The 24942-nt window shown below is 42.4% G+C and overlaps 1 protein-coding gene across 1 annotated transcript; it reads right to left on the bottom strand.

Moving 5' to 3' along the window:
* Window positions 1-28: 28 nt before the first annotated feature.
* tmem175 (transmembrane protein 175) lies at window positions 29-22040 on the bottom strand. The gene is made up of 13 exons (XM_067521434.1): window positions 21900-22040; window positions 21143-21261; window positions 20455-20550; window positions 5646-5879; window positions 4482-4520; window positions 4273-4370; window positions 4132-4183; window positions 3821-3856; window positions 3159-3242; window positions 2829-2993; window positions 2665-2743; window positions 2437-2572; window positions 29-2043 (listed from the first exon to the last, which is right to left on the bottom strand). Exons 4-13 carry the CDS (start codon window positions 5850-5852, stop codon window positions 1374-1376), a joined length of 1566 nt encoding a protein of 521 aa, XP_067377535.1. The 5' UTR covers window positions 5853-5879; window positions 20455-20550; window positions 21143-21261; window positions 21900-22040; the 3' UTR covers window positions 29-1373.
* Window positions 22041-24942: the final 2902 nt, after the last annotated feature.

The following is a 24942-nucleotide window of genomic DNA, read 5'->3' on the forward strand; positions in this document are numbered from 1 at the left end:
TCATAATCACATAAAGATCTCATTCCCATTAAAAGAACATTTTTCAGATTTATTCACAATACAAAGCCAGTGCCCAGAATTCGTGATTTCACATTTCAAAATTAGAGATTTTGCACAGCGTGGAAGCATAAAAGCAGTGTTTGTGCAAACGGACAACAAGCAGTCGAATTAGAAATGTGTCACAGAATATTTGGAGAGCAGCTCCACTGGACCATCATCATGCTGGGTACATGATTAAAGACAAACACATTTTAAAACATTAAGACATGTGACTGAACGTCCAATGACACCAGTGTTCAGCGGGACAAAGCTAAATAAATATGCAAATGCAGTTTATGCTAGTTACTCATAGAAATGACTGATTTCCAGCAGTTTTACTTGCCTACATTCAGAGCCGGCTGAAGGTTTTTTTTCCCACAGGTTTCCACTGAAGTGCATCTCGGATCTGAGCTCCCTTTAAGTCCGCATTCAACACACAAATCACGGCGGCATCAGAGGACGGCGGCGGCGGCAGGATTAACGGAAGCGACAGCGACCACTTCTGGAGAGATGTACAATACACCATATTTGAGTACAACTACACGTTCAAGCAAACAGACTCGTTTGGAATAATGTCGGGTTGTTAAACTTCAAATCAGAATTTAAGATCTGAAACCAATAGCGAACCCTTTTCCAGGCGGCAATGATCTGTTTGAAATGCAAAGTCTGCGAAGATCATGGGAGCTTAGATTTACGACATACATTTGAATGTGAACATTTAAAATTAGTGCAATTTGTTGCAAATTCTATGGCTCGACCCCGTGTCCCAACATTCCAGACTTCGTTTTCTAAAAACATGGAGACACATTTTAAAATCCACGGTTTCTGGATTCAAACCACAGCAGTTGGACGGTTATTCATTCAGCTTTCTCTGTTAAATTAGCAGCCATGAGCGAGCAACACGTCATCCTTCAAGGTTCTTCCTGAAAACTGCAGCTCTTATCGTTGACTTTTGCTACTTCAGGACTTAAAATGGAAGAGGGACCCCCTTCTGGGGTTACTTAAAACCTAGGTGTTTAGTGCTTGATGACTGTTGATTGCTCACAAAAAGTAGCCACGTTATAAACTTAATGCTTAGAACTTAACGTAACGATGATGACGACGATCGGTTAGGTCATCCCTGGTTTACCTTCACTGTTCCGAGGTCCCATTAGTTCTAGTTTTGCACATTTTCAAGCCAGTCTAAATGCTAAAAAGAGAAGAGTCCACTTCTCAGTTTGTTGCTCACTGAAACTGGATCTTGATGAGGTTAAATCAAAAAGCAGAGACTAAGCATCCGAGCGATGTCTCACAGCCGCCGTCAGTTATTGGCCTTTTCTTCTCCTTGGAGACAGCTAGGTGACTAAAGGGTTAAACGGCACTCTCGTCTCATCCTCCTCCTCCACGACCCTCCTCAGGTCGGGCCTGTCTGGACAGAAAATGAGCCGCAACAGTGCCAGACCAACGCGCACCAACAGCCGCAAGACAAGAAAAGCTACGGGCACCGTGATTTCCATCAGATGGAAAATGGACGTGCTAAATTTGCTCAAAATACAAGTCAGGAAAAAGGTTACTAAAGCCACGCAGGGATATAAAGCGAGCTTAGCCAGCATGAACACGTGCTCACGTCCGCCGTACCGCACGTACGGGTGCAGGGTTTCCTGCTCATTGTAAAGCGCGACCACCCAAATGGCCAACTGAAAAATACCTGCAAAGAAAATAATCACGCAGCTAATCTGGATGGCTTCCAGTTCGTTCTGAGAGTTGCGCGGGAATTCGTGCGTTAGCTGGTAGGCTAAAGGCAGCCCTCCAACAAAAGCCAGAGAAAAGGTGTTGAGCAGGCCCATGAATCGCGTCGCCTTGGTGACGTGCAGGAAGAGCGAGTGGTGGACAAACCAGAGCAGGCCGACGGTAGCGAACGAGCCAAAATAAGCCAGGTACTCGGGACCGTAGACCTGCAGAGCAAACACCAGGTTCCCACCAAACTCCTTCTCTACAACAGTCGGGTCTGGAACATTGTCCTCACTGAAAGGAACCAGAAAGGACAAGTATTGAGGTTTTTCAGCACAATTCAGTGGACAATTCTTTGACTGCTGACCAGATTTTATCTACAATAGCTTTATGTTACTGCACATCCTGCTCTCAAATGTATTGTGTAGTGTGAGTACAGTGCTGGACCTCAGTTTCCTTTTTAAATAAATGGGGTCAAGAAGAAGCAGGACTGAACCACCGGCCCTGTGGTTGGTGGACGACCTGCTCCACATCATCAGACACTAAAAGCTAAAGGGGTTTGTGTTTTTAACCAGCTTTATTACAATCTAACCTCTTTCCTTTACACAAATTACTAAAAAGACGGTGTCTAGAAAATAGGCTTTAGTTCTGCATCTGCACTTTCCAGAAGATAAAATAAAAACCAACCATATGTCCAGGATGAGAAGAGTTGCTACGATGGCATAAACTCCATCACTGAAAGCCTCCACTCGGTCTTTACTGAGGGGCTCGTTGGGCAGGTAGGTGTAAAACATCATGGAGTCTGGAGTCTCCTCCACCTGACCTGAAATGGACAAGGTTTCCGGTTCAAAGACCTGGAGGCCCGTGACATTCTGAAACGATTCGACATCCATAAGATCATCGCTGTCGCCTTACCAATTGCTTTATTGCGACACCACTTCAAAGACTGGGAGATGTAGGGCAGGAAGATGATGATGGCCAACAGGGCGTAAGACTGACAAAAAAAGAAGAAAGTGTTACTGAACATCCCTCAGCAACAAGTCAGAAGTCACGCGACGATTCAACAACCCTTCACCTACAAGCTGAAAGACGATCAAGGAGGCGATGCTGGCAAAGAAGCACATGATGGGAACTCGCATGATGACTTTGAGGATGTGGTTTTTGTAGAAGGTCTGGTTCTCTGAGATCTGGATCTGTTCGTTCAGCAGGAAGGGACGACTGAAGGCGTACAACACAATCACCGACTACAGAAACGAGGCGTAAGATTACAATGACAATCAGAGCTAAGAAACCTTTTTTTTTTTTAAGATTGTTCTTAATACGCCTTTAAACTTAGTATCAATTTGATGTTTGGGAAAATGCACAGAGTCATTTCACGGTGACAAACAAAGGATAAAACAACAGTTCACCTGAATGACACCGTTCACCATCACACATCCGCAAAAGAGCAGAATCCCGAGGATGTTGTCGGGGAAGGTCGCCATCAGAGAGAACTGGAAACAAAAGACAAGCTAAGCTGTCCATTAGGGAGCTCGACTAACATCAGGACAGACTTCAATAGGTGGAAAGTGCAGCCGTCCAAACAGCAGGGAGGTGTTTTTATCAACTAGTAGGTGACGGGTTCTTATTTTTCTGTCTTAAAACAGTCAGAGGCCCATTTGAGCACTGAAACACATTGTTCCAGAAGACACTTCCTGTCAGTGATTGGGGCCAAAATCCACAATCCGCCATCTGTGCAAAACCATATGAAAGCTTTTGTCTGGAGACAACATCAGGCTTCATCCTTCCAAATTAGTCAAATCCAGTGGGATTCTTTCAAAGCTGCTGGGTTTTTGGACAAATGCGTTTTTGAGACTCAGCAGAAAAACACGACATTTTGGATTTGCACCAAACAGCTACTGTGGACGTTGGCCCCCATCGCTTCCCAAGAAGACATATTCACTGCTCATATGGGCAGCTGACGCCCCCGAACACGTGAACCCGTCCCTCCAGCTCCCGTCCTGGTCACCTGAAGGTACTTGGGGCTTTGTGAAGCTGTGCAAACAGTGAGACCAATTTAAATCCTACTCACTGTGTACGGCAGAAAGGTTATGAGCATCATGCAGGCCTGCAATACAAACCAAAGCAGAACTTAACGCTAGAAAAGCAGGAAACACCCGAGAAAAGTTTCACTTTCATAAAAAAGTGTGAACAACTTGAGGACTGAAACCATGATGGTCTTTCACTATATCGTACATACTGGGCATATTAATATTATCTATGCTAATATTATGGTGCATTTTTCTAGAAAGTTAGCTCAAGCTCTCTGCACGTAGAAACCTGTGGGAATTATCAGAACGTACAATAAAAAAAAGGTGTGTGCCGACATATAGTTACACGTACAAGGTTCAGCAGGGCGAGGCAGTCGTCAATCCGCACAATCACCTGAAACAACCTAAGCAACAAAGCACACAGCAGTCACAGCTACACGTGCAATCACACGCCGTTAATAACAGCAATAATGATAATAAAGAGCCCACTCACCTGATATGTGCAGCCCAGGCAACGGTAACAATGAGGAACGTCATGAGATAAACCGCAATCTTTGTTGTCAGCAACAGCTGAACACTTTCCCTCAACTCCTGCAACAAAGATTGACATTTTCACTACAACGCGACTCACCGTTCATCAAGAACATAACAGGAATCTGTCTCCAAATCTCTGAAGGGAACTGAAGGAAAATGTGACGTCACCTCGTCGTCGTGCACCTTGGTGTGGGCCACAGGGAGAATCTGCAGACAAACGTCACAGTATGAGCAAACAGCACACGTGATCGGATTCCCTGACGTTCTGAATCCAGCCGTGTCGGTCACGGGTCACGGTGGGCGACGAAGGGCAGCCGCTGCTCAGCTAAGTGTTCTTTACCTGACGATTTGCATTTACTTTAATTCTACTGCATCACACAGGAATGTGGCATTTTTTGTTGTAGTATTATTTAAAGTGCTACATGTTGTGCGGCTTCATCTCTCAAACCGACGAGCTCTTAAAAGGAATCTGCTTACAGAGGTAACACTGCACATTTATTTGCAGTTACTTTCATCTGCTATTCATGTTTTTTCCGTTACTTATCAATATTAATCTGCTCTTGCTTTTATGAAACCATGAGTTTCCTGTGTGGGTTTCACTTATCTTAAAACTGCTTAGAAGCTACTGAAGCTTGATTCCATCTGTATATTTTGTTGGCACGTTTCACAGCTTTCAAGTCTGCAGTTAAAGGGGAAAAGTTAAAACTCCGAGCATCTTCTTATTCTTCTGAACGGGCAGAGATGCTCCGAACACTGTGTGAACCCCACTTTTAAACTTCTGAGAAGGTTAAAAATGCAACAAAGCCATTTTATTTCTATTTTCACAGGCAAACCACCTCAGGCCCGATCCAGATCGAAAACCACTACACTTCTGACATATCGGGACTAGAGTAAGAGGGAAATGTAAAGTGTCTTTAAAACATAGTTTAATATTTATTAAACATTACTTTAACTCGTAGAATTGTAAAAAGATGATTTTATTGTATTTTTCCACATCTTGACCACCTCAGATCTCAGACTATGCTTTAAAGAGAGGAGACTCTCTCTGATAGTCAAGTCTGGAACTGACAAGTCTAAGTGTAGTGAGCTTTGATCTGGACTATGTGGTAAGTAAAACCATATGTTTATGCAAGAAGTTTTACAGACAATGTTAAGATTTTTCTAATTCATAATAAGAGGTACAGAAAACTCCATCTTAAATATCCCGTAACTTGCCCTTAAACTCAATTTTACAGGGAATCTTCCTGAACTAAGTGACCGTTTGACTGCAGGACTTGATCCCATCTCTGCCACAGACCGGGTCCTTACACCCCCATGCGGATCAGGTCCTACCATGACAGTGGCGATGATGGAGAGCAGGGCATCGCTGTAGGCCAGCAGTCTGTGGGAGGACTGGGTGCCGCTGCCGGGGCCTCCTCTGTCGGACGGACTGCCGCTCTCCTGCAACGAGGAGGGCGCTGCGTGGCTCCTCGGCCCCTTCTTCTCCATCTCCTCCTCGACGTGGTGCTCGATGATGTCGCCGTCGTCGTTCCGCCCCATCGCGGAGGAAGCAGAGCACCGACGGAGCTGTTTGCAAACAGACGAGAAACAGCTGAGTGAAGGCGGGAACACAGGAAGCAGCTGCCCGGTGTCTTCCTGTTCTCGGCAAAGATCGTCGATTGCGAAGAGCATCCACTCCGCGGTGAAAATCCGCGCCGGACAGAGAATAAACAGGGTGATTCTAGACTGAGGATTTTTTTTATTTTATTTGAAACGTTAAACGTGGGCGTTTATTTGTGACTTAGTTTGCGCTACACTGTGTGACGTCACCCCGCACAGTTGTGTTGTACTTTGATGTTCCACATTCTGTAAAACACAAAAACCTGGACAGGTGCAAAGTGAAGTGACACCATAACGCCGCCACCAGGGGGCAGCACCGTTTGTATCTGCAGTTGTGTCAACGTTTTTATTGTGTGTCTCTATTTTTGGTCATTTTACGATATTTTATGAAGTTTTTTGGGCAGTTTTTCTTATTTTGTTACTTTTTTATTCGTATTTGGTCATTTTATTTTTATTTTTGGATGTTGTTGGTCATTTTGGGTCAGTTTTTTAATGTCTTGTGTCTATTTTTTCACATGATTTTACAAGAATATGACAAAATTAGACAGGGCTGACAAAATTGGTAATTGTATTGTAATTATCTATTGCTCTATACCAGACCTCTATCTCCAATTATAAAGCATCGCTGCTAATTTCAGAAATAGGATGTGTGCTATGGCTGGTAAGGCAACAAACTACGTTTTCTGTGCTAATTTATTGAGTAATAATATATTCATTTGGTTATTACATTCACCTTTATTCCGTTTCTTTTTGTCCTGCCATCTTTATATCTCTGTCTTCTAGAACATTGGGGCAGATGCTGCCTCATATTCTCATGTTTCGAAATTAATAAAGTTGGTAAGGAGTTTTTTCACAAAGGAGAAAAAAAAACGTAAATCACTGGCTTAATCTTCAACAGTGTCCTTATTTTTCTGTGGGTTTTCCATCAAATATGTATCTAAAACGTTTAGTGTAATTTGAACTGTAACCATTGGGTAAAATGACCAACACGTTTCTCTGAAATGTAATGGACTGTTAGTATAAAGTGGCATTAAATGGAATAAATGAAGTACAAGCACCTTAAATATTGTACTTGTAAGTACTTGTGTTAATGTACTCATTAACAAAACTCAGGCTTTTTAAAATGGACAGTGAGGTAGAGTCTCTGAATCTGATTATAGCACAGTGCTGCTGCACATGTGAGGCGCTCTGCTGCCACTAGAGGTCGACATCATGCTGGATCTGATCTTCGAGGTTTCTACACAGGGAGATCTTGCTCAAGGAGACTCCAACATGTGACAGGAGCAGCTGGAAATCCAACTAACAATCCCAGGATTAGAGTAGCTCCTGTGCCAGCGCCTCCCTCCGAGTTTCCTGTACTTCATGTCATTATTGGTTTTCTCAGCCTCAGGAGCCCCACAGTAGAGCTGTGAAGCCCGGGTTAGAGGGTTAAAACCTGAGGCGAGTCTGGAGTGTGGAGTCCGGCTCCAGTCCTGGTGATTCTCCGCCCCTGTGCACACGCGGCCTGAGGCAACACCTTGAGCTGTTTGTGCTAATGACGTCTTTGCATACTGGGGTCCTCCTCCCTGAACACGCTTGATGAAAATTAGTTCCCCGTGTCTTTACTGCTGGATTAGGAGCCATCGTTTAATCAAAGCAGTTGTTTTAATAGGCCAGCGATAAGATTTTAGCAGCAAAAATGAAACTAATACAGCAGCACCAAGGTTTGTGACGTTCAGTCCTCACTGGCCTGGTCTGGACTGCGCTGGGCTTCACTTTGGAAACGCAAAAACTCCGAGTGAGGACTATTAAGGCTGATTTCACAGCAAAACAAAAGCACATGATATGGGAGAATATCTGAATAACGAGGGAAGTCAGTAGAAAACCAAAGGTTGCACCTCTCAGAGCAGTGGAACAAAATGAGTGTCTTATAAAACTTTCTGCTGCACACTTGCACATGCAGCAGACTGAGTTGAAGGTAACAGTAAGAGGTTGTAAAAGCACATCTTTGTATTTTACGCAGTACCAAGGAGACCATTTGTCCCTGGCAAAGCAATCGACATAAAAGTCCCCTCTCACTGTTTCCACGACATGTATTTAATGAGTGAATGGCCATTCGCTGCATGAAAATGTAGCCTAGCAACTACAGCCAGAGCTGCCAGCAACCTCATACTGGGTTTATGAGCAAATCGTAAGACAAGCACGACTTACACGAGAAAGCTTAATTAAGACTTTCCAGAAGTGGCCATTTTAAGCATCGTGAAGTCGTTCAAAGTGCAGCATAACTACATCCTAAAAACGCCACAAACTATAACACTTACAATACATATTTAGGTCATAGACAATTAGAGTAGTGCAGTGTGATCACTTAAGTGATTGAGTATATACCTGTAAAAGGTAAAACCAAACATTGTCGCTTAAGACTCCTAGGAACTGATTGATTGAATGTAAAGATTCCACATTATATTGGTAAAAGGAAACAAATGCACTGTTTAAACTGGTGCTGACAATAAAAAAAGTGACTTAGATATTTTGGCTCATCTCATTCTCATGTACGTGTGTAGAAGCTAAAGCGTCAATGAAAAACTACAATACAAAAAAAATTAATGACTGATAAAAAAAGTAACAGACTCATGTAGCCTGAATAATGACGCTGCTTGACGTGTGGTTTTCCTTTACATTCAGTAGCACATTGACCAATGGTTCCAAAGGTTTTGCAAACATTGATGCCATTTGATGCAAACCACCAAAAGTGCACAGCGCTCGAATTAGACCACAGAACTTTACAGAGGCCACCTACGACACCAAGGAAAGAAAACCAGTTAAACGTGCCCCTCAACACATCACAAACCTCTAAAGCTGGTTGGGAGGATCTGCAGCCCTTCTTCTGCAGCCATGACTCTCAGGTTGAAGCCCATCTGTCGCGGTACCATGTCTATGATAGCACATCACTCTTCGTTTCTCACTTCCCCCTCCTCATCCCGTCCTCATGACCTCTTTCCTCCCGGTCTCATGCCAGGCCCCTCTGACCGTTCACGTTCCATTATTGAGACATTACTGAGACTAGTATATTGCTGTCCTCAGACTCACGGCCCCCCCTTCCACAGCCTTCCGTTCCCCAGACATGAGCCCCGATGACATGATCACTTCTGACAGGAGAACTGGCTGCCATCGCAGCCCCTGCCACCCTGGACCTGCAGCTCATCACCTCAACTTAATAAACCCTGTCAGATGTAGCAGGTCTGCTGACGGTGGCACCTTCCTGCTCCGTCATGACCACAGGCCATCAGAAAAACTGGGTTAAAACAAGAGACGCCCACAGTGACGTGGAAGACTTTCAAAAAGGTTTTAGAAAGTTTCTGCATCTACACAGATGCCAAGTTATTGTGAAAAAGGCTGCAGTAGATGTGAATCCACACGGCACGACAGCAGGTTACTGCTCCCTAACCAGGCCGATATGTACAAACACATTTCCCTTCACCAAACCACATGATTTGAACTCTAATGGCAAAAGTGTAGAAGTCTGGGACACGTACAGTACATGTGATGTGTGGCAAACACACGAGAAACAAACAGCATCAGTAAATCGCTCAGACTAGATCCTGTGGGTTTGTAAGGGCCTGCGATGTCCACGCTCCATCATCCACACACTGGTCTGCTTCACGTGACCGATCAGCACCCTGGTGGAAATATGTGATGAATTCCACGAGGTCCTGCTGAAGTCACAGACTTCGTGCCTTTGAGCAAACACCTTTAACCTCAGTTGCCTTAAAAAAAAGCTGCCAAGTGTGAGAAACAAAGCAATGTCAAAAAGGAGAAGCTTAGTAAGAGACGTCGGGACAAAGGAAGAATGAAAATGTATTGTGTTATGCAAATATGATAATAATAAATCGTTTCCCACTGAATGAAACCAGCTCTGTATTTCAGTCCAGTTGTTAATGTCCTAGTTTAGGTTCTGGTCATGTGCTCGTGTCCAGCAGTGATCAGACTGCGGGAACATTTCATTCCTGTCATGTCACTTTTCTAATACAAAGTGTCAGAGCCGTCGAGGTGTGATTATAAATCCCCGCCATTAATCACAGACTCTGGAAGTGAAAATTAGAACGAAAGACTCTCGGAGAGAGACAGAGAATGATGACGGCGTAACGCTGTTGCACCGCAACAGTCCAAAGGAGACGTTTTCTTTAAGAAGGCGCCGAGCGATCAGACGCTGAGCAATGAGAAATAAGCCAAACGGTCCCTAAACATTTTGAACATTTTCAAAAAGACCCAGCAGAAAAACAAATACTACAACTAAATGTGTCTACATCATTCACAATATTGAAACTTATCCTGTGTTTTCCCCCCATTTTCTCCTCATCCTGCGGCTCCAAAGACATCTTTAAAATGAGAAGAGGCCTTTTCTGTGTCCTGCTGCTGCAGCTGTCCAGCCTTGATATACAACCTGCTGAGTTTACACTCCGTGCTGCACCAGGTATTATTGATGTGTCTATTTACCAAACAGCAATGGGCTGGTGATGGAGGTCAATTCCATTACACCTAGTCTGCGCAGTGTCAACATGCCTCAGGCGGAGGCCGGCTCTCTGGGACAGTGCAGAGGAGACATACTTGCTCTTTTGATCAGAGCTTGCTGGGCTGCAGAGACATCGCACTCATCACTTTGACCTGCGTCCGGCTTCACGGACGAACAGACACGGCTCGGATATTAAGCAGGACGTCTGCGACAGTTGAGCTCGCAGATCATGCTCTCTGTCCTCCTCTTCCTCATCCTGCCTTCACACAGTCAAACCCGTGTCTCCTTTTTGGTGTTTTCTTTAGCACACGTTGTGTTTCTGGGGCGTCTTAGTATCTTTGGTAAAACTTTGTTAGAACCAATTTGACAACACAGGTGCAGCTTTACAAGACCCCCAGAAACATGGCTATGACACTTGTCCATAACACTTTCGGGGGGCACTAAAAAGTGACGGACATTTAGATTTGTATATGAATTTTTAGTTGCTCCCGGAGCCATTTCCTTGGTGTTGTGGCTCAGAACACTGGGTTATCAAAATACAGATTTATAAAGATTCAGACTGAATATATAGTGTACAGTAGTCAAATATCAGCATGTGTGTCAGTGCAGGAGAATCCACTTCACAACAATGTTTAAACGTTAAATTCTATACACTAATCAGTGTTTTGCAGGGTCAAAAAACCAAACAAACCCGCGGTGTGTTTTAGGTGGTCAACAGGAAATACAGGAGGTAATGAACCTTTACTTCACGCTGGAGTCTCGGCTGCCTGCGACCACGCTTGGCTATACAGTTTGGTTTAACGTTGGTTGAATAGATAAGCTCTTCCCAGCTGTGGCCGCTTAAAACAACTCCTCTGAGAAGATGGAAGTGATTCATTTGGCGTGAAAAGCCTTTAACGAGATAAAGTTGCCAGTGTCCCAAAGACAGTATTTTCCGAGTTGCAGGGGGCAGATTGTAGGATTTTGTTGTGTGATGTCTGAGTCATCTGAGTGACATCTGTGTATGTCAGTAGTCCACTTATTGGGATGCAGACACCGTGGGACCAAAGTTCCTCACATTGCTCCCACACACACAAATAATGATGATGAAAAAGCTTTTAAAATCTGGCAGACGTAGCAGGTTTCCCTCTCTGCTAAAAACTAACTGACTCCAGCCTTCAACAGTGTTCAAAAACTACGTAAATCATAAGCTTGATAGGAGAGAATTGAAATCTCCCGCCCAGCACACAACGGCATAGAAAACTGCAAAGGCCACCAGAGTCTCATAGGAAGTTCAGAGAAGCGTCCTGCTCACACCAAAGGACTTCAGGCTCCTCAACAGGTGGAGGCAACTCTGGCCTTTCCTGTACATGGCATCGATGTTGCTGGGTGTTTCAGACCAAGGTATTTAAACAGTGTCCACACACTCAATGTCTGAGCCCTGGACGCATCCAGAATCCAGCATCCAAATTGTCAGTCAACCACCTGCCCCTTTGTCTGGCTGGTGTTCAGGCGAAGGTTTTTTTTCTTTTCATTCCCCTCAGACACAAAGCCAACAATGGCAGTGTCGTCCGAGGGCACAAAAAAATAAGCAATATAAAATGCTGCTGGAACTCGCTGCCACTCACACGGCGCCATCTTGAGAAAAAAAAACCCACCAAATAAACATGGAGCTCAGGTCGTCTCATTAAATATCACTATTACAGCTGCATTTGCGAAGTGATTTCAGTTTATTCTTTTCATATTTAAGAGGCCAGAAAAAGGTTTTGAATTTCAAAAGCCTGCTAGAAAACTAAAAGAGGTGAGTGTGTCATGAACTGGATCTGTGCTGGAAAATATTTAAGTGAGATAAAGTAGCAAAAACAAGGTTGAACAGCAGTAGAGCACAAGTTAATAATATAACTATTAACTTAACTCTGGTATAGTTTGTGTAAGTGATTAGGTAATAAAATATATATCTTGTCCCTTCAGGGGTCGGCACAGCGGAACATATGCTGCACATGGATTTAGCGTGTTTTTACACCAGATGCACTTCCTGCCGCAAACCCCCCATATTTTATTTTTATTTTTATCCGGGCTCTAAGAGCAGCACCACGGTCGGGATGGGATTCAAACCCGCTGCCTTCTGCACTGATCCACCAGGCCCCCTATGATAATAATATTACAATAATATAAAATATGATACACCACGGCAGCGAACAGTATCCCCACTATCATGACAATAATCGCACAACGATGGCAGGAAACAACAAAACTAAAAGGAGGCGAAAGTCGTTCTTCTGCTGCGGAACACAAGTCACATCGCCAATGTGCGTCGATGCTCGAGGTAGATGTGGACTGACCTGTAAAATCTACAAGGTCACATCTTCATCAGTGAACACGGGCACAAAGCCATTAGTGGGGCTCCGATGACATTCACAGCCATCGCTTCCATCACCAGCATGGATCGAGCTTTATTGCTCGTCAAGGGGATGAAGAGATTGTGCCCACAGGCCGTGGAAGTTTATCTTTAATATTTTACACGTGCACTACATTTACTGTGAACACATACATACATACAGACGTGAAGCTGATCACTGTGTAGCATAACCCCGGTGATATACATGGATTTAATACGGATGCAATTACTCCCTGACATCATTTTCTAACGGGTTCATATATACATAACGTAACATTGTCCCTGCTCCTCTCTTCACCTTTTCTTTAAAAAACTGCTAATAATTGACAGTATTTCTGCTGTATGTTGTTATTCTATGTGCATTAAAATGTCCTTTATTTCCTCAGACTTCACTTTCCTCATTTCCTGTTGTCGTCTTTGCTCTTTGCTCGTCGGCTCAGAAGTGGGTCACTGGTCACTGTCACTAGTAGCTTGGAATTGCTCTTTAATCTTGACGCTACTTGAATAACTGGTCGAGAGGTAGCTGTTGATGTGTGTGTACACAGGCACCATTAATGGAGGAGGGTGAGGGGCCAACTGGCTTTGGGAAGGGCAGCAACACGAGGGTCAGACGGGATCAGCAAAGGGGTTTAAGCGTTGTGCAGAGGGTCTAACACTTTTGGAGGGGAAAGTTAAGAGGATACAGAAGGACTTTGTCTGATGTCTGGGTGCAGATGTACTTCCTACGGTTGTTGACCTAGTTAAAGTAGAGTTTAGCTGTTTTAAAATGTCATGTGGACACAGGAAAAAAAAAACTATAATTTCCATGAAAAGTCTTTAACTCTACAGTTGACTAATAGTTGATTGACATTAACTAAATATCTTTGGGTTTTAAACAATAGCACGAGCAATTCAAGTCATCTAAGGATTTAACAGATCATAGCTTTCTGACATTCCAAAGACAAATTAATAAAACTAAATAATGAACAACAACAACTCAGGGCAGCTCACTTTGTCTCCTTCATCCCATCCTTCACCTTTTGACCTCTTGTGCATAAACAGCGATAGATCAGAGAAGCTAACGGTAACGAGGCTCTCAGAAACAGACTGCCAGCATTTTATATGTGTATTTACATATTTATATTTACAGATATTTGTGTAGATAAATGCAAGTGGATTGTTTGATGGCTTCTGTTCTCACACGTCTGGACGTTTGTGCTCCTCTGTGTTTGCTTCAACTATGGATTTGAATCTTGATTTATAGATACTGCAAGTTTGAAAACGCAACGCAAGAATTAAAGCTCCATCATTTAGCGAATGACTGTGTGCGTTTCGGAAGGTTTGTGCAGCCAGAAACCCACAGATCCAATTCAAATAGCTTTATTGACAGTAGTTTGTTAGTTTTACTTAACTGGTTTTGTGCGCTGCATATTATTTCCAGCGTTAACCGTTTTCCTACAGGCCGAAAACACTCGAGAGACAAAACGTGCAGAAAAAGCAAACACACAAAAAAGGAGGATTTCATTGGCTACTTCTGTATGTGACATCTTCTATTTCCCTTGAGATTTTCAAAGCACCAAACTCACCAGATGTGAGTGTTTGTACAGTGTGTACCGTCTAATAACATTTGGTTTGACACAGTTTGGGCTGTATGTGTGTATCTGTGGCTGTCACTCAGCAGGCCAGTGGGGAATGTGATAACGTGGAGGATCCATCTGGCGCAGAATGAATCACAACTCACATCATTACGGGGGAAATTGCCTGTTTGGCGAACCCCAGGGCTGGAATTCTTTTAAATCGAGACTCGAGCTTCCCTTGATGAGAATTTCATGGACAGCGGAATCATGAGTGCGTTTGGTGTGTGTTGCTGTTTGTTGGCTCGAGTTTCTCAAGTTGGGAACCGTTTCACCTCCCACAACACTGCATCCAATGTCTTGATGAGCCTCGCTTTATTTCGGGTCACACACAAATATCAAAGCATGATATGTGTGATCAGAAGCACGGTTTCTCCTCAGGCCTCTGAAGTTGACTTCGTGTTCTAAGCTGAATTAAAGGCTGCAGTCCACAGATCCACGGAGAGCGAACAGGCCTGTCGACACGTACAGGAAACGGCTGCCGCCATCTTTTTATTTTTCAACATGTGTCTACTTTTTGTCATTCTATGAATTTTTGATTGTTTTTTTTTTTCCCATTGCTGCTAATTTTAAACAGTTTGTGATCACTTTGTGTGTATTTTTGGTCATTTATTTTATATGTTGCTGTTTTCTTCGGCATCTCTTCCATCTATTTCTGGTAGTTGTCTATTTCGATTTGTATTATGTCTATTTGTGCTCTAAGTGTGTCCATCATTTTTTTTAGCCGCTTGTTGTAAATATTATTATGACATCTTGTAAGTCCCTTCATGATTCTTTGTGGTCATATTGTAATATTTCAAAATTATAACTTTTACTTGAATTATTCTTTAATTGTTCTCGGTGACTTTAACAAGACACATCAAAACTCACTCTTCTCCTCTTTGTTCTTCCTCTACACCTCCTGCCTGGCAGCTCCAACCTCAGCATCCTTCTACTGATATATTCACAGTTTCTCCTCTGAACATGTCCAAACCACGTCAATCTGGCCTCTCTGACTTTATCTCCAAAACATCTAACATGATCTGTCCCTCTGATGTCCTCATTCCTGATCCTGTCCAACCTCATCACTCCCAAAGAGAAGCTCAATATCTTAAGCTCTGCTACCTCCAGCTCTGTCTTCTGTCTTCATTTTCCTTTCATTCTGGCTGATACTCTTATCACACAACACACCTGACACTTTCCTCCACCCGTTCCAACCTGCTTGCACTCACCTCTTCATCTCTTTTCCTCTGCACCTTCTTCTGCATCATGTCAACCAGCTCTCTATCCTTCCCCGTCATAGTCCCAACATTCAAAGTCCCTACTGCCAGTCCTACACTCTTAGCTTTCGTCTTCTCTCTCTGCCTATGGACACGCCTTCCTCCTCTCCTTCTTCGACCATCAGTAGCCCTTTTTCCATCGGCACCCTGTAAGTCAACAACACCAGTGGCGGTGGTTGTTAACTCGGGCCCCGACTGATGTGTCATGATTTGCGTGTTTAATTCGGCATGTGTTTAACAGCAGATGCTCTTCCTGACACAACCTTCTGCATCTATCCAGACTTGGGACTGGCACAAGACCTTGTTTTTCACCTTTGGATTTGGTTCCAGAGAGTTTGAGGAAGTTGCAGGACAGTACCTAATGTATTCAGAATAAATAGCAATTTATCAAAGGTCTCGTGCCATGTTGTCAGGCCAGTCCAGAGCAATACGTGACTGATTTGCTATAGAAAATAAGTTATAAGAAAAACACACTGCCACTAACTGATTTACAAACATACATTTTTTTAATGACACTTTAGTTTATAAAGAAAACACTGCTAAAGATAATATTAAGGTTTCCTCTGATACCAATATCTGCAAAAAGATGATAGACATAGCAACTGTAACATAATTAACACTTTTATAATTATCTTTAGGCTTTTATAGAACTTGGTTACAGGTCAGGAAAGACGAATCCTTGCCGAACACCACAATTGTCATAGATTTGAAAAAAAAAAACAGAGCAGACGTTCTAACGATGTGGATCTCAGAATGTGAACCACTCATTTCCTCTTCACATTGAAACTGGCAAGATAAATCTGAGTTCTCTGAACCTGAAAGATTAGACAACCTCGGGGTGGTCATGTTAATTTCAGCACAGCATAGTTTTGCACACCGCAGTATATAATTTAGATAAGTCTCTCTGTAAACCAACGTGATGGGGCCTTAACAAAATGTGTTGAGGCGTCTGTGATACGACAGATTCTAGGTCATCTCTTTGTATTCTCTTACCTGCCTTCTGTCCCAAGTACATTATTAATACTGAGGAGCATCCAGCAGCCTTTCTGCAAGATCTTCCTCATGAATAATTTAGCAACAAGAAGCAAAATGCTGCAGTTGCAGGGAAACTGTAACAGCAGTTTAAATTAAAGCAACAAAACTACAGTTAAATTACTTCAGCTTGGTGTCGAGAAATGGGAGAGTTTAGGGTTCTACAAGCGGAACCACATTTTTATTGTCTGGTAATTCTGCCGCTGGTTCACTACTCTGGGTCATATCCAAGGGTACAGAGGACAAAAAACAACTAAATGTGGCCATTTACGTTTGAGGACTTGGTATTAATCTGAAGTTCCTAAGTTTCTTAGGAGACTATGAAATCTGGTTTACATAACCAATTGTTCATCAGGTTTTTTCCTCTTCACTTGGTTTTAATTCATCCTTTTGACAGTTTAACAGTTTTCTGTGCTACTTCCGGCTGTGAGGGAACCAACAAATCTTCTGAAACAACTCCCAGAATGACAGACTGACGCATGTCCTAATCTGATGCCCCATATGACTGGTAGCAACTGAGTCTTAAGACTAAATACTAGACTCCCTAAGGATTGCGCATAATGATTTTCTCTGCCGACTCTCAGCACGGACGCAGCCAGACTGGCACCGACCCAGCCCAATTACAGTAGGTCCGTCCAGCTGTCACCACAATTCAAGGTCTCCGTGCGATTCATCCGCTCAGCTCCACAGTAGTTAGGTGTCTGTCAGCCATTAAACAGCCCTAATTAAACTACAGGTGTTGATGCAGCTTCAGAGGGAACGAGCTTCCCATGCAGCGCTGGTGAAGAACTGAAGAACACGTCAAAGGCTTTTCAGAAATGGGGAAACCTACTCGCTTCTGGCCAACTGATGGATAAATTACACCCTCTGTTGTGGTATAGTACAGAATGATTGCAGCCAGACATGACAGCTGGTCTCCGCTGTCATTTCATCTGTTCCCATGTCCTTTCCTGCTCTCAGTGTCTGATGGGTCCACACTGTTAATTCCATGTGCCAAGCTGCCACTCATGAGACATCACACAGCTCCTGGGAGACAGTGTGTGGACACACGTACACACACACACACACACACACACACACACTCTCTGCCTCACAGGCTTTGCCATGAACGGCTGGATAGTTGATGCAACATTAGGCAGCTGCTGCAGTGAACAGAGGGAGGGTTGTGAGAGCAGGCAAAAAAGCATATCTGTGTGTTTCTGTGTGATTCAGGAGGTGGGATCAGCCTTAAGACTCAGAAACACATCATTTTTATGGCCACTGAAAAAAATAACATCATTTGTTTTCACACCTGATACACAGGTGTCCTAAGAAGTAAATTGGTTTTGAATAGTAACGAGCAAAATAAACAATATTCCTTGACAGCAATAGGCAGAAAACTCTGAAAGCCATTAAGAAAAATAATGGAATGACTAGATAACTAAATAAAAAAGAAATGAGGTTTGGGAGTTTGGGAGAGCAGCTAAATGTACAGAACACAGATATGAATTAAGGAGTGTCGGCCTTTTTTTTTTTTTTTTTTTTTTTTGTGTTTATCTGCACATACAGTACAATTAGATTATAACATGGAAGCGTCGGCCTTTGTTCCCATTTGCACAGTCTTGGCTCTGCAGGGCTATAAAACCACAGGCGCTGCTGTATCAACACATTTCACACAGTATAATTAACACACATGTGCATATTAAAACTCATCTCATACATATACACCCTACTGTTTGTCCCAGCAAGCTACTCACGGCTAAAACATGAATAAAAGAAAAATACAGCTCCTCAGTCTGTCAGAAGCAAATCTTTGTGTTAACAAACCAAACTATCTTCTGAAACAGCTTTGGTCATGAGGAGGGAAAAAAATCTCGATTCAAGTGCATGTTTCATTTCATTGCATTCAAAAAGAAAATAAATCAAATTAAGCTTGTGATGTTGTGAGGCTTTAATAGGTAACATACACAAATTCCAATTAGCACCACTGCTTCTTTTGACTCCATTAACATTTCTACAGGTTCTGTTATTAACCTGTCGCCTCAGCTCCACAGTGGAAATGCTGATTCTCAGCATTTGGAGTTAGAGTCGTGGTGTTCATGAAGCACTTTCCCCCACAAATCTTCTTTTAGTCCATTGTCAAGTCAGTGATTAAGAATTCAATCCAAGCAGCGGTCAAACAAACAGGAAACTGTAATGTAGTCTGCCCACGGCGATCACACACACAGTACGCTAACATTAGTGAGTTTGTTGTTATGAAGATGCTGAAACAATATGTGTGTGTGTCAAATAACTCAATAACTGAGTCTATTAGCAGCATCCGCAGTGAACCTGCCGCTACTGGCTTCACCAGCTGCACCGGTGAAACACATACGACACATACATCAAAATGGATCAGTGAGTAGTAGAAGTGATGTTTGATGTTATGAATTTCAAAGAATAAGGGACATTTTTTGTGACTTTTCTGTTGTAGAAAGCAACAAATTAATTTTCCCTCAGCTGTCAGTTGATTTAGCTTCACCAAGTCAGCACCAGCAGCACCAGCAGCAGCACGTGTCCATAAGAGTAACTAGTATTGCAATTTGAATTTGCGCTTAATTATCGACGGTCTGAAATCAATCGAGTTGTACATTTTTAATAGATCGAGAGTCCGGTGAAAACAAAAACCATTCGAACACACAGAATGTAGAAAATGATATATTTTTACTCGAGATCCTCTGAAGGATTCGTACACAAGCACAGAAAAATGTAAAGAGCTGGATCCCAGCGTGGGATCCTGCTCTGACGCCGTGCAGATCATGGAGACTCCCTGCACCCCACAGCTGTAATAACATATGGAGCATGTCATTAAAGAGCATTATTAAAATCACGTACAGCCGTGTGGTGTCAATTGGGAGGCTCAGCTGGTGCAGGCTGATTGCTTCATTAATTATGTTTTTTTGCGGGAAGTGAACACCGTCGGTTTGCCATTTCTGTGTTGAAGGTTAGATGATAAATATGGTTTATTCAACTCAAATGTCACCAATTACATTTAGACATGTGGGCGGTTTGTTTCTGTGCATTTGTGTACTGTGATACTGTTGTGTGTGTGACACCAAATCTGCCAAATCTGAGTGAAAAAGTTCCAGCTTGGCTACATTTGCTTTCCGTGCACTGAAATTAATACTAATAAATAACTGAGGAATCTATTGATCTCTGCACAATAGATGATGGGGCTGTTATGGGCGTTTCAGCATCTTGTAGATGGACACTTCAACATGTTCCCAGGAGGCTCTGGGAATCGTATCGTGCTGCCGTGTCCTCGAACAAGACAAATAACACGTAGCTGTACAACTGTCATAAGGATTTCAGGTCCCCAAACCATATGAACATTGTTTTCATCTGGAGCAACAACGTGTGCGCTTTCAAGAATTGATGGAACCGTTGTGAAAGTGAGGGAGACGAACAGTTTCTGATCTGCCAACTTTCTTGCTTAGATTTGGGTAAGTAACAAAAATTGACTGAACCTGGTTAGTGAAATATGATGGTTTACTGCTATATTGAAAATTGTCTGCCTGTGCTAAACATGACACTGCCGTGAGCTCCAGGTTTGCGTAGCTTAGCATAAATGTTTAGCATTATTGCTCTTCCCTCCGTTTCTAAACATTTCCAACAATCTTTGTCATATTTCCATTATGATAAGTTATGTAACTCTGAGACATGACTAGGTTTGTAAAACGTTTGTAGCCTGTCATGCTGTTTGCAGCCACACGCCAGAAAAATAAATGGCGTAAAGTTTCGGCTTTCTCACCTTGTTCGAGTTGGACTTTTGGCCCTTTCAGCAGGTGTGAACGGAGCCTCAGATGGTTGGGACCTTCTGACCAGTTCCAGGAAATTGAGACAGGCTCTGAAAGAAGAAGAAAGACAAAACAGAATTCATAACGAACTTGCGGCTCACCTGGGGAGACAAAGATAAGAATGGTGTCATTTCAATTTGGCCCGAAAAAGACAGATGTGAAAACACATAAGAAAGCCCACATTTATTTAAAGCTCTCTTTCCTGAGAGAACGAGAGGGAGAGAAATGCCACTTAAAAGTAAAGAAACAACCGCAGCAGTGCAGCAAAGTGTGGGATGTCATGAAACATGATGACGAGACGTGTCTCACACACGTGTCTTTAGGTTGGTTTGTTTCATATTTTCTGAGGGAATGTGAAGTGTGAGGGGTTGGTGCTGATGCCTCACAATAAATATGAGTATGAACGCTTGTCTGTCTGTGTTGGCCCTAAAAAATGACTGGTGACCGGTCCTGGATGTCCCGCAACTGTTATCCAACGACAGGTGGGACAGGCCCCGGCCCAGCCGGAGATTTTACTTATCAAAGTGTGTTCAATTATATCTTCTCCTACAGAATAATATAATTCTGTTACGACCAAATCGTTCGAGCAAAGCACAGACTGTGAGGGATTTACGTTGTACTTCGGGAGCAACATGCACGCACCTGTTCCGTGGACTTCTCAGTCCTCTGGTCAATGTTGTCCCATTGGCTGGCAGCTCCACATATGTCCTCCCTCAGTCCCTCAGCTCATCCCTCCTTTCTCTGTTGCATTCTTTTTTCCCCTTTGGACATAATGAGGTTATAATTAGGACAAAATCCCAAAAAACCATCACAAACGTCCCAGGTAAAGGGACAACTGTCTGGTTCCGATAACAAAATGCCACTTATTAAGTAATGTTGTCCATCAGTAGCCAAGGTTTGAAGTAAAACAATGCAGAAATATTATGAAATTAAATATGAAATATGTTTTATTGACATAATTAACACTGAGGTAGCACAATTCTTCTTACATCAGAACTATTTAAAGTTCATTTTAAATAATTTATTACCAGAAGGCTAATTTCAAAATGTCACGACAAGCTGGGCCATCACATACATAATATAAAACATATCTATACATAAGTTATACAATCATCTAAATTAAACAGCATTTCTCCACCATTAGCATGAGTGAAGCTAATACAGCATAAAGTCAGTCACACTTGCTAACTCAGTCCATTACAAAGCCAGAGTCAAACTAATGTTAACAACTAAATTTGGTCAGTGCTTAGAATAAAAAAGAAAAAAAAGAAAAAGAAATCCTAAGTTTTTTGCATAACAAGTCCTTGACATCAACAACAGCATCTGCTAAATTTCAGTATTAACCAGCTGCATTCAAACCTGATATTGCAACAGAAGCGGTAGAGCAGTAAAATCTCACCCAGTTTCTTTCTTTCTTTTAGTGCCAAACATTGGAAGCCAATAATAGGAGGCATAGTCAGCTGCAGATATTAGCCAGAAGCAGCACGGATCCTGGACCATTTCCACCGAGCTTGACAGCCAGATAGTAGCAAGGACCTAAGCAACAAGCAGTTGTGAACTAATCCGACCCCTGGGGTGAAGACAGTTCCTGGTGGCAGGACCGATGCATTACCGCCACCTACTGGACGGGAGGGTCTCGAATCATTGCTGCTATGGACTTGGCTGCTGTGTGTGCAGTAATTCTGTCTTGTCAGGGTCAAGACATGTGCTAATGAAACATGAAATAATAGAATTAAGTTCACGAAGAAAAAAGGTTTAGTTAGACTTTAAGGTCAACAGGCAGGAAACGTGCTTAAATGGGTTTTGAGCAACGTAGGAGCCATTTTCTTTCATGGATCAACTGAGATTGTCTGAGAGCTGCAGAGTCTGAGTTTGTCTGTGGTCTTTGACAATGAGCATTCAGCCATTCGCTAAACCTCGGATGATGTATATGCGGCTAATATGTTGGACCCATTTGGCTGAAGTTCCACGGCCCTTTAATGGGTGGAGGAGATTCCCTGTACGTTGCTGTGATAGATGGAAGCAATTAAACATCCGCCAAGTACTGCGGCCTAATAGAGACAGAACAACGCAAACACCCAACCCGTAATGGAAGAGACAAGTCTTATTGATAGTCATGGACAGATAATAGGACAAACGGGCCCCCTGCCCGCTCTGTTTGCTCGTTAGGAGTCTGTTTGTGCTGGTTCTACATTTGGTTTCGGCGGTTTTGTGCCCGTTTCTTTGTTGTCGTTTTGTTTGTTTTTAGTCATTTTTAGTCATGTTGTCTCTTTTTTTTTCATTTTGTGTCCACTTTAAATGTTTTGCGTCCAATTTTTTGTGTCTGTTTTTAATCCTTTTGTGCCTGTTTGTGGAGGTTTGCAGCTCCTTTGGGTAGTTTCTAGTCATTGTCAGAGTCATTTTGGAACCTCTGCAAATCTTCCATCATAAGATATCAAGATATTGTAACAATGGAGCAACGGTTTAATACACTGAGTTTATGTGATTAGCTTCTCGTTAAATGACTTAATACAGCAGTTTAGTTTAGTGATATGACTGAAATATTCTATATAATATAAAAAACTGTGAATGTCACGTGGAGTTCGTACGTAATTTCTGGAGTAACTGGGCTGCTGCCTGCTTGTATTTTGGTAATGAAAAGTAGTTTTTCTTCCACTTCGTCTACAGAATGTGGCTTATGTTAGTTATATTTTCCCAATTATGTTGTGTGAAGAATTTCTGTTGAAAGTCACTGTAGTGGCGAATGAAATCCAGCGTACTGCAGACGGCACCAGCTGGCTGTCCTCCTCTACCTCCTCTGCCTCCTCTGTCAAAACTGTTTCAATCACTGTACTTTGTGGCGCAAGAGTATTTCTTCACTCTCTTTCTTATTCGGTTTGACAACATCATGCAGCCTGGACTTTGACCTCCATGAATCCCGTGTAGCAGAGGAGACAAACTAAAAAAAGAGGAATGGACACAGAAGAATGTTTGACAGAATAAGAGCAAACGTGGGGAGCATGAACGTGACGCTGGCCACCAGGAGGAGGCCTGGGGAGTTAGGATAACGTCTATTCATTCTAAAAAAGTTGTGTGTCGCAACGTAAATGCTCCATTCACATGATATCACAACGGATCTCAATGTGACACTGTAATCAAATCAAGCTTATATAATAATAATATTTAAATTAATAAACCTTATGTACATTTTAATTTCATTTGCTCGGTTGGTCCTTCAGTTAACTCGTTGCTTCAATTGTACTTGAATGCTCAGTTTTTTAACCGGCCTTCAGTCCTTCTACACTCATGGTGCTTTAATATCGTTTTTAGAGTTACAGGCTTTGGGATAAATTCTTGCAAAGGCTGCGGGGACTGAATAATCATTTTAAGGAGGATGTTTCTGCATTTAATGAAGCCAAAATAAAACCATCTCTCACCTTCTGATTGACCAGGGCCCAAAAGAATCATGAGTTTCTGATGATTGTTACAAATACAACATAAGACAAAACATCTGCAACATATGCGTCTCACATGATAAAAGGGAATTTGTGAAAAAGAACCTAAAAAGTTGCAAAGAGAAAGCCTTCATGTTCTCAGTGGTTCCTCCTTAATCGCCCTGTTTCCTTCAGAAATCAGGCAGGTGTCCCATGAATATTCAGTAAATACAACTCAGCCCTCAAACCTCAGGTGACAGTTTAATTTACGCATTGTGCCTCCTGATGAACTGCTTTCAGTATTTTGAGTCATGGAGGGATACAGTACCCAACCCAAAAACTGCAGTAAAATGAGGATGTGAACAGATGAAAGATAAACTGTACAATTCAAAATACTACATTGTTTTGACCAGATGTTGTATGTAACTAAGAATCTTTAGTCAAGTACACTTGTGAGGTATTTTATGGAGTATTTCCATGACTTTTACTTTTGCGGAGAGACGATCTTGCACTTTTACAGCTTTCGTTCTGTCTGCTGTTTATTTTGTTCATGTAGATTCCTATAAAAACTACAACCAACTAACGAATGTGAGTAACAGAGATGTTTGACCCGGATTTTTTAGGCACCAAGTAACAAGAGAAATTGTCAGATTTTAGACTTTTCTAGATTTAAACTGCATTAAGCTCTTTAAAATCCAATTTTCTTCCCATGACACTGTTTTCTTAGTCGAGTTCTTTGGTTGTTAAAAGTACATTTTAGAGTATTCTTTTAGAAAAGTACCTGCAAAACAAAACAGAAAGACAAATTGGAATTCAAAGAAGGGGACATCTGGAAAATGACAATATAAAAGGTTTTTTTATGAGAGTGCTCATGATTTTTAGCATTATGTGCTCAGATATGGGATAAAAAGGAAAAGCTTTGTATCAGAGTTTGGCATTTTCTGTGGCTTTGCTCATTTAATGTCTCTTTTGAGTCACTTGGTGTCTTATTTTGCATGTTTTGTGTTGGTTTTTAGTCATTTTGTGTCT

The sequence above is a fragment of the Channa argus genome, chromosome 11, assembly GCF_033026475.1.
Source record: "Channa argus isolate prfri chromosome 11, Channa argus male v1.0, whole genome shotgun sequence".
Taxonomy (NCBI): Eukaryota; Metazoa; Chordata; class Actinopteri; order Anabantiformes; family Channidae; genus Channa; species Channa argus.

Coding starts and splice junctions, on each gene's coding strand:
- tmem175 (XM_067521434.1), bottom strand. CDS start 5,852: ATGGGGCGGAACGACGACGGCGACATCATCGAGCACCACGTCGAGGAG. Junction 4,184..4,272: donor GCCTGGGCTGCACATATCAG/GTGAGTGGGCTC, acceptor TTTGTTGCTTAG/GTTGTTTCAGGTGATTGTGC. Junction 2,994..3,158: donor TGGTGAACGGTGTCATTCAG/GTGAACTGTTGT, acceptor TCGTTTCTGTAG/TCGGTGATTGTGTTGTACGC.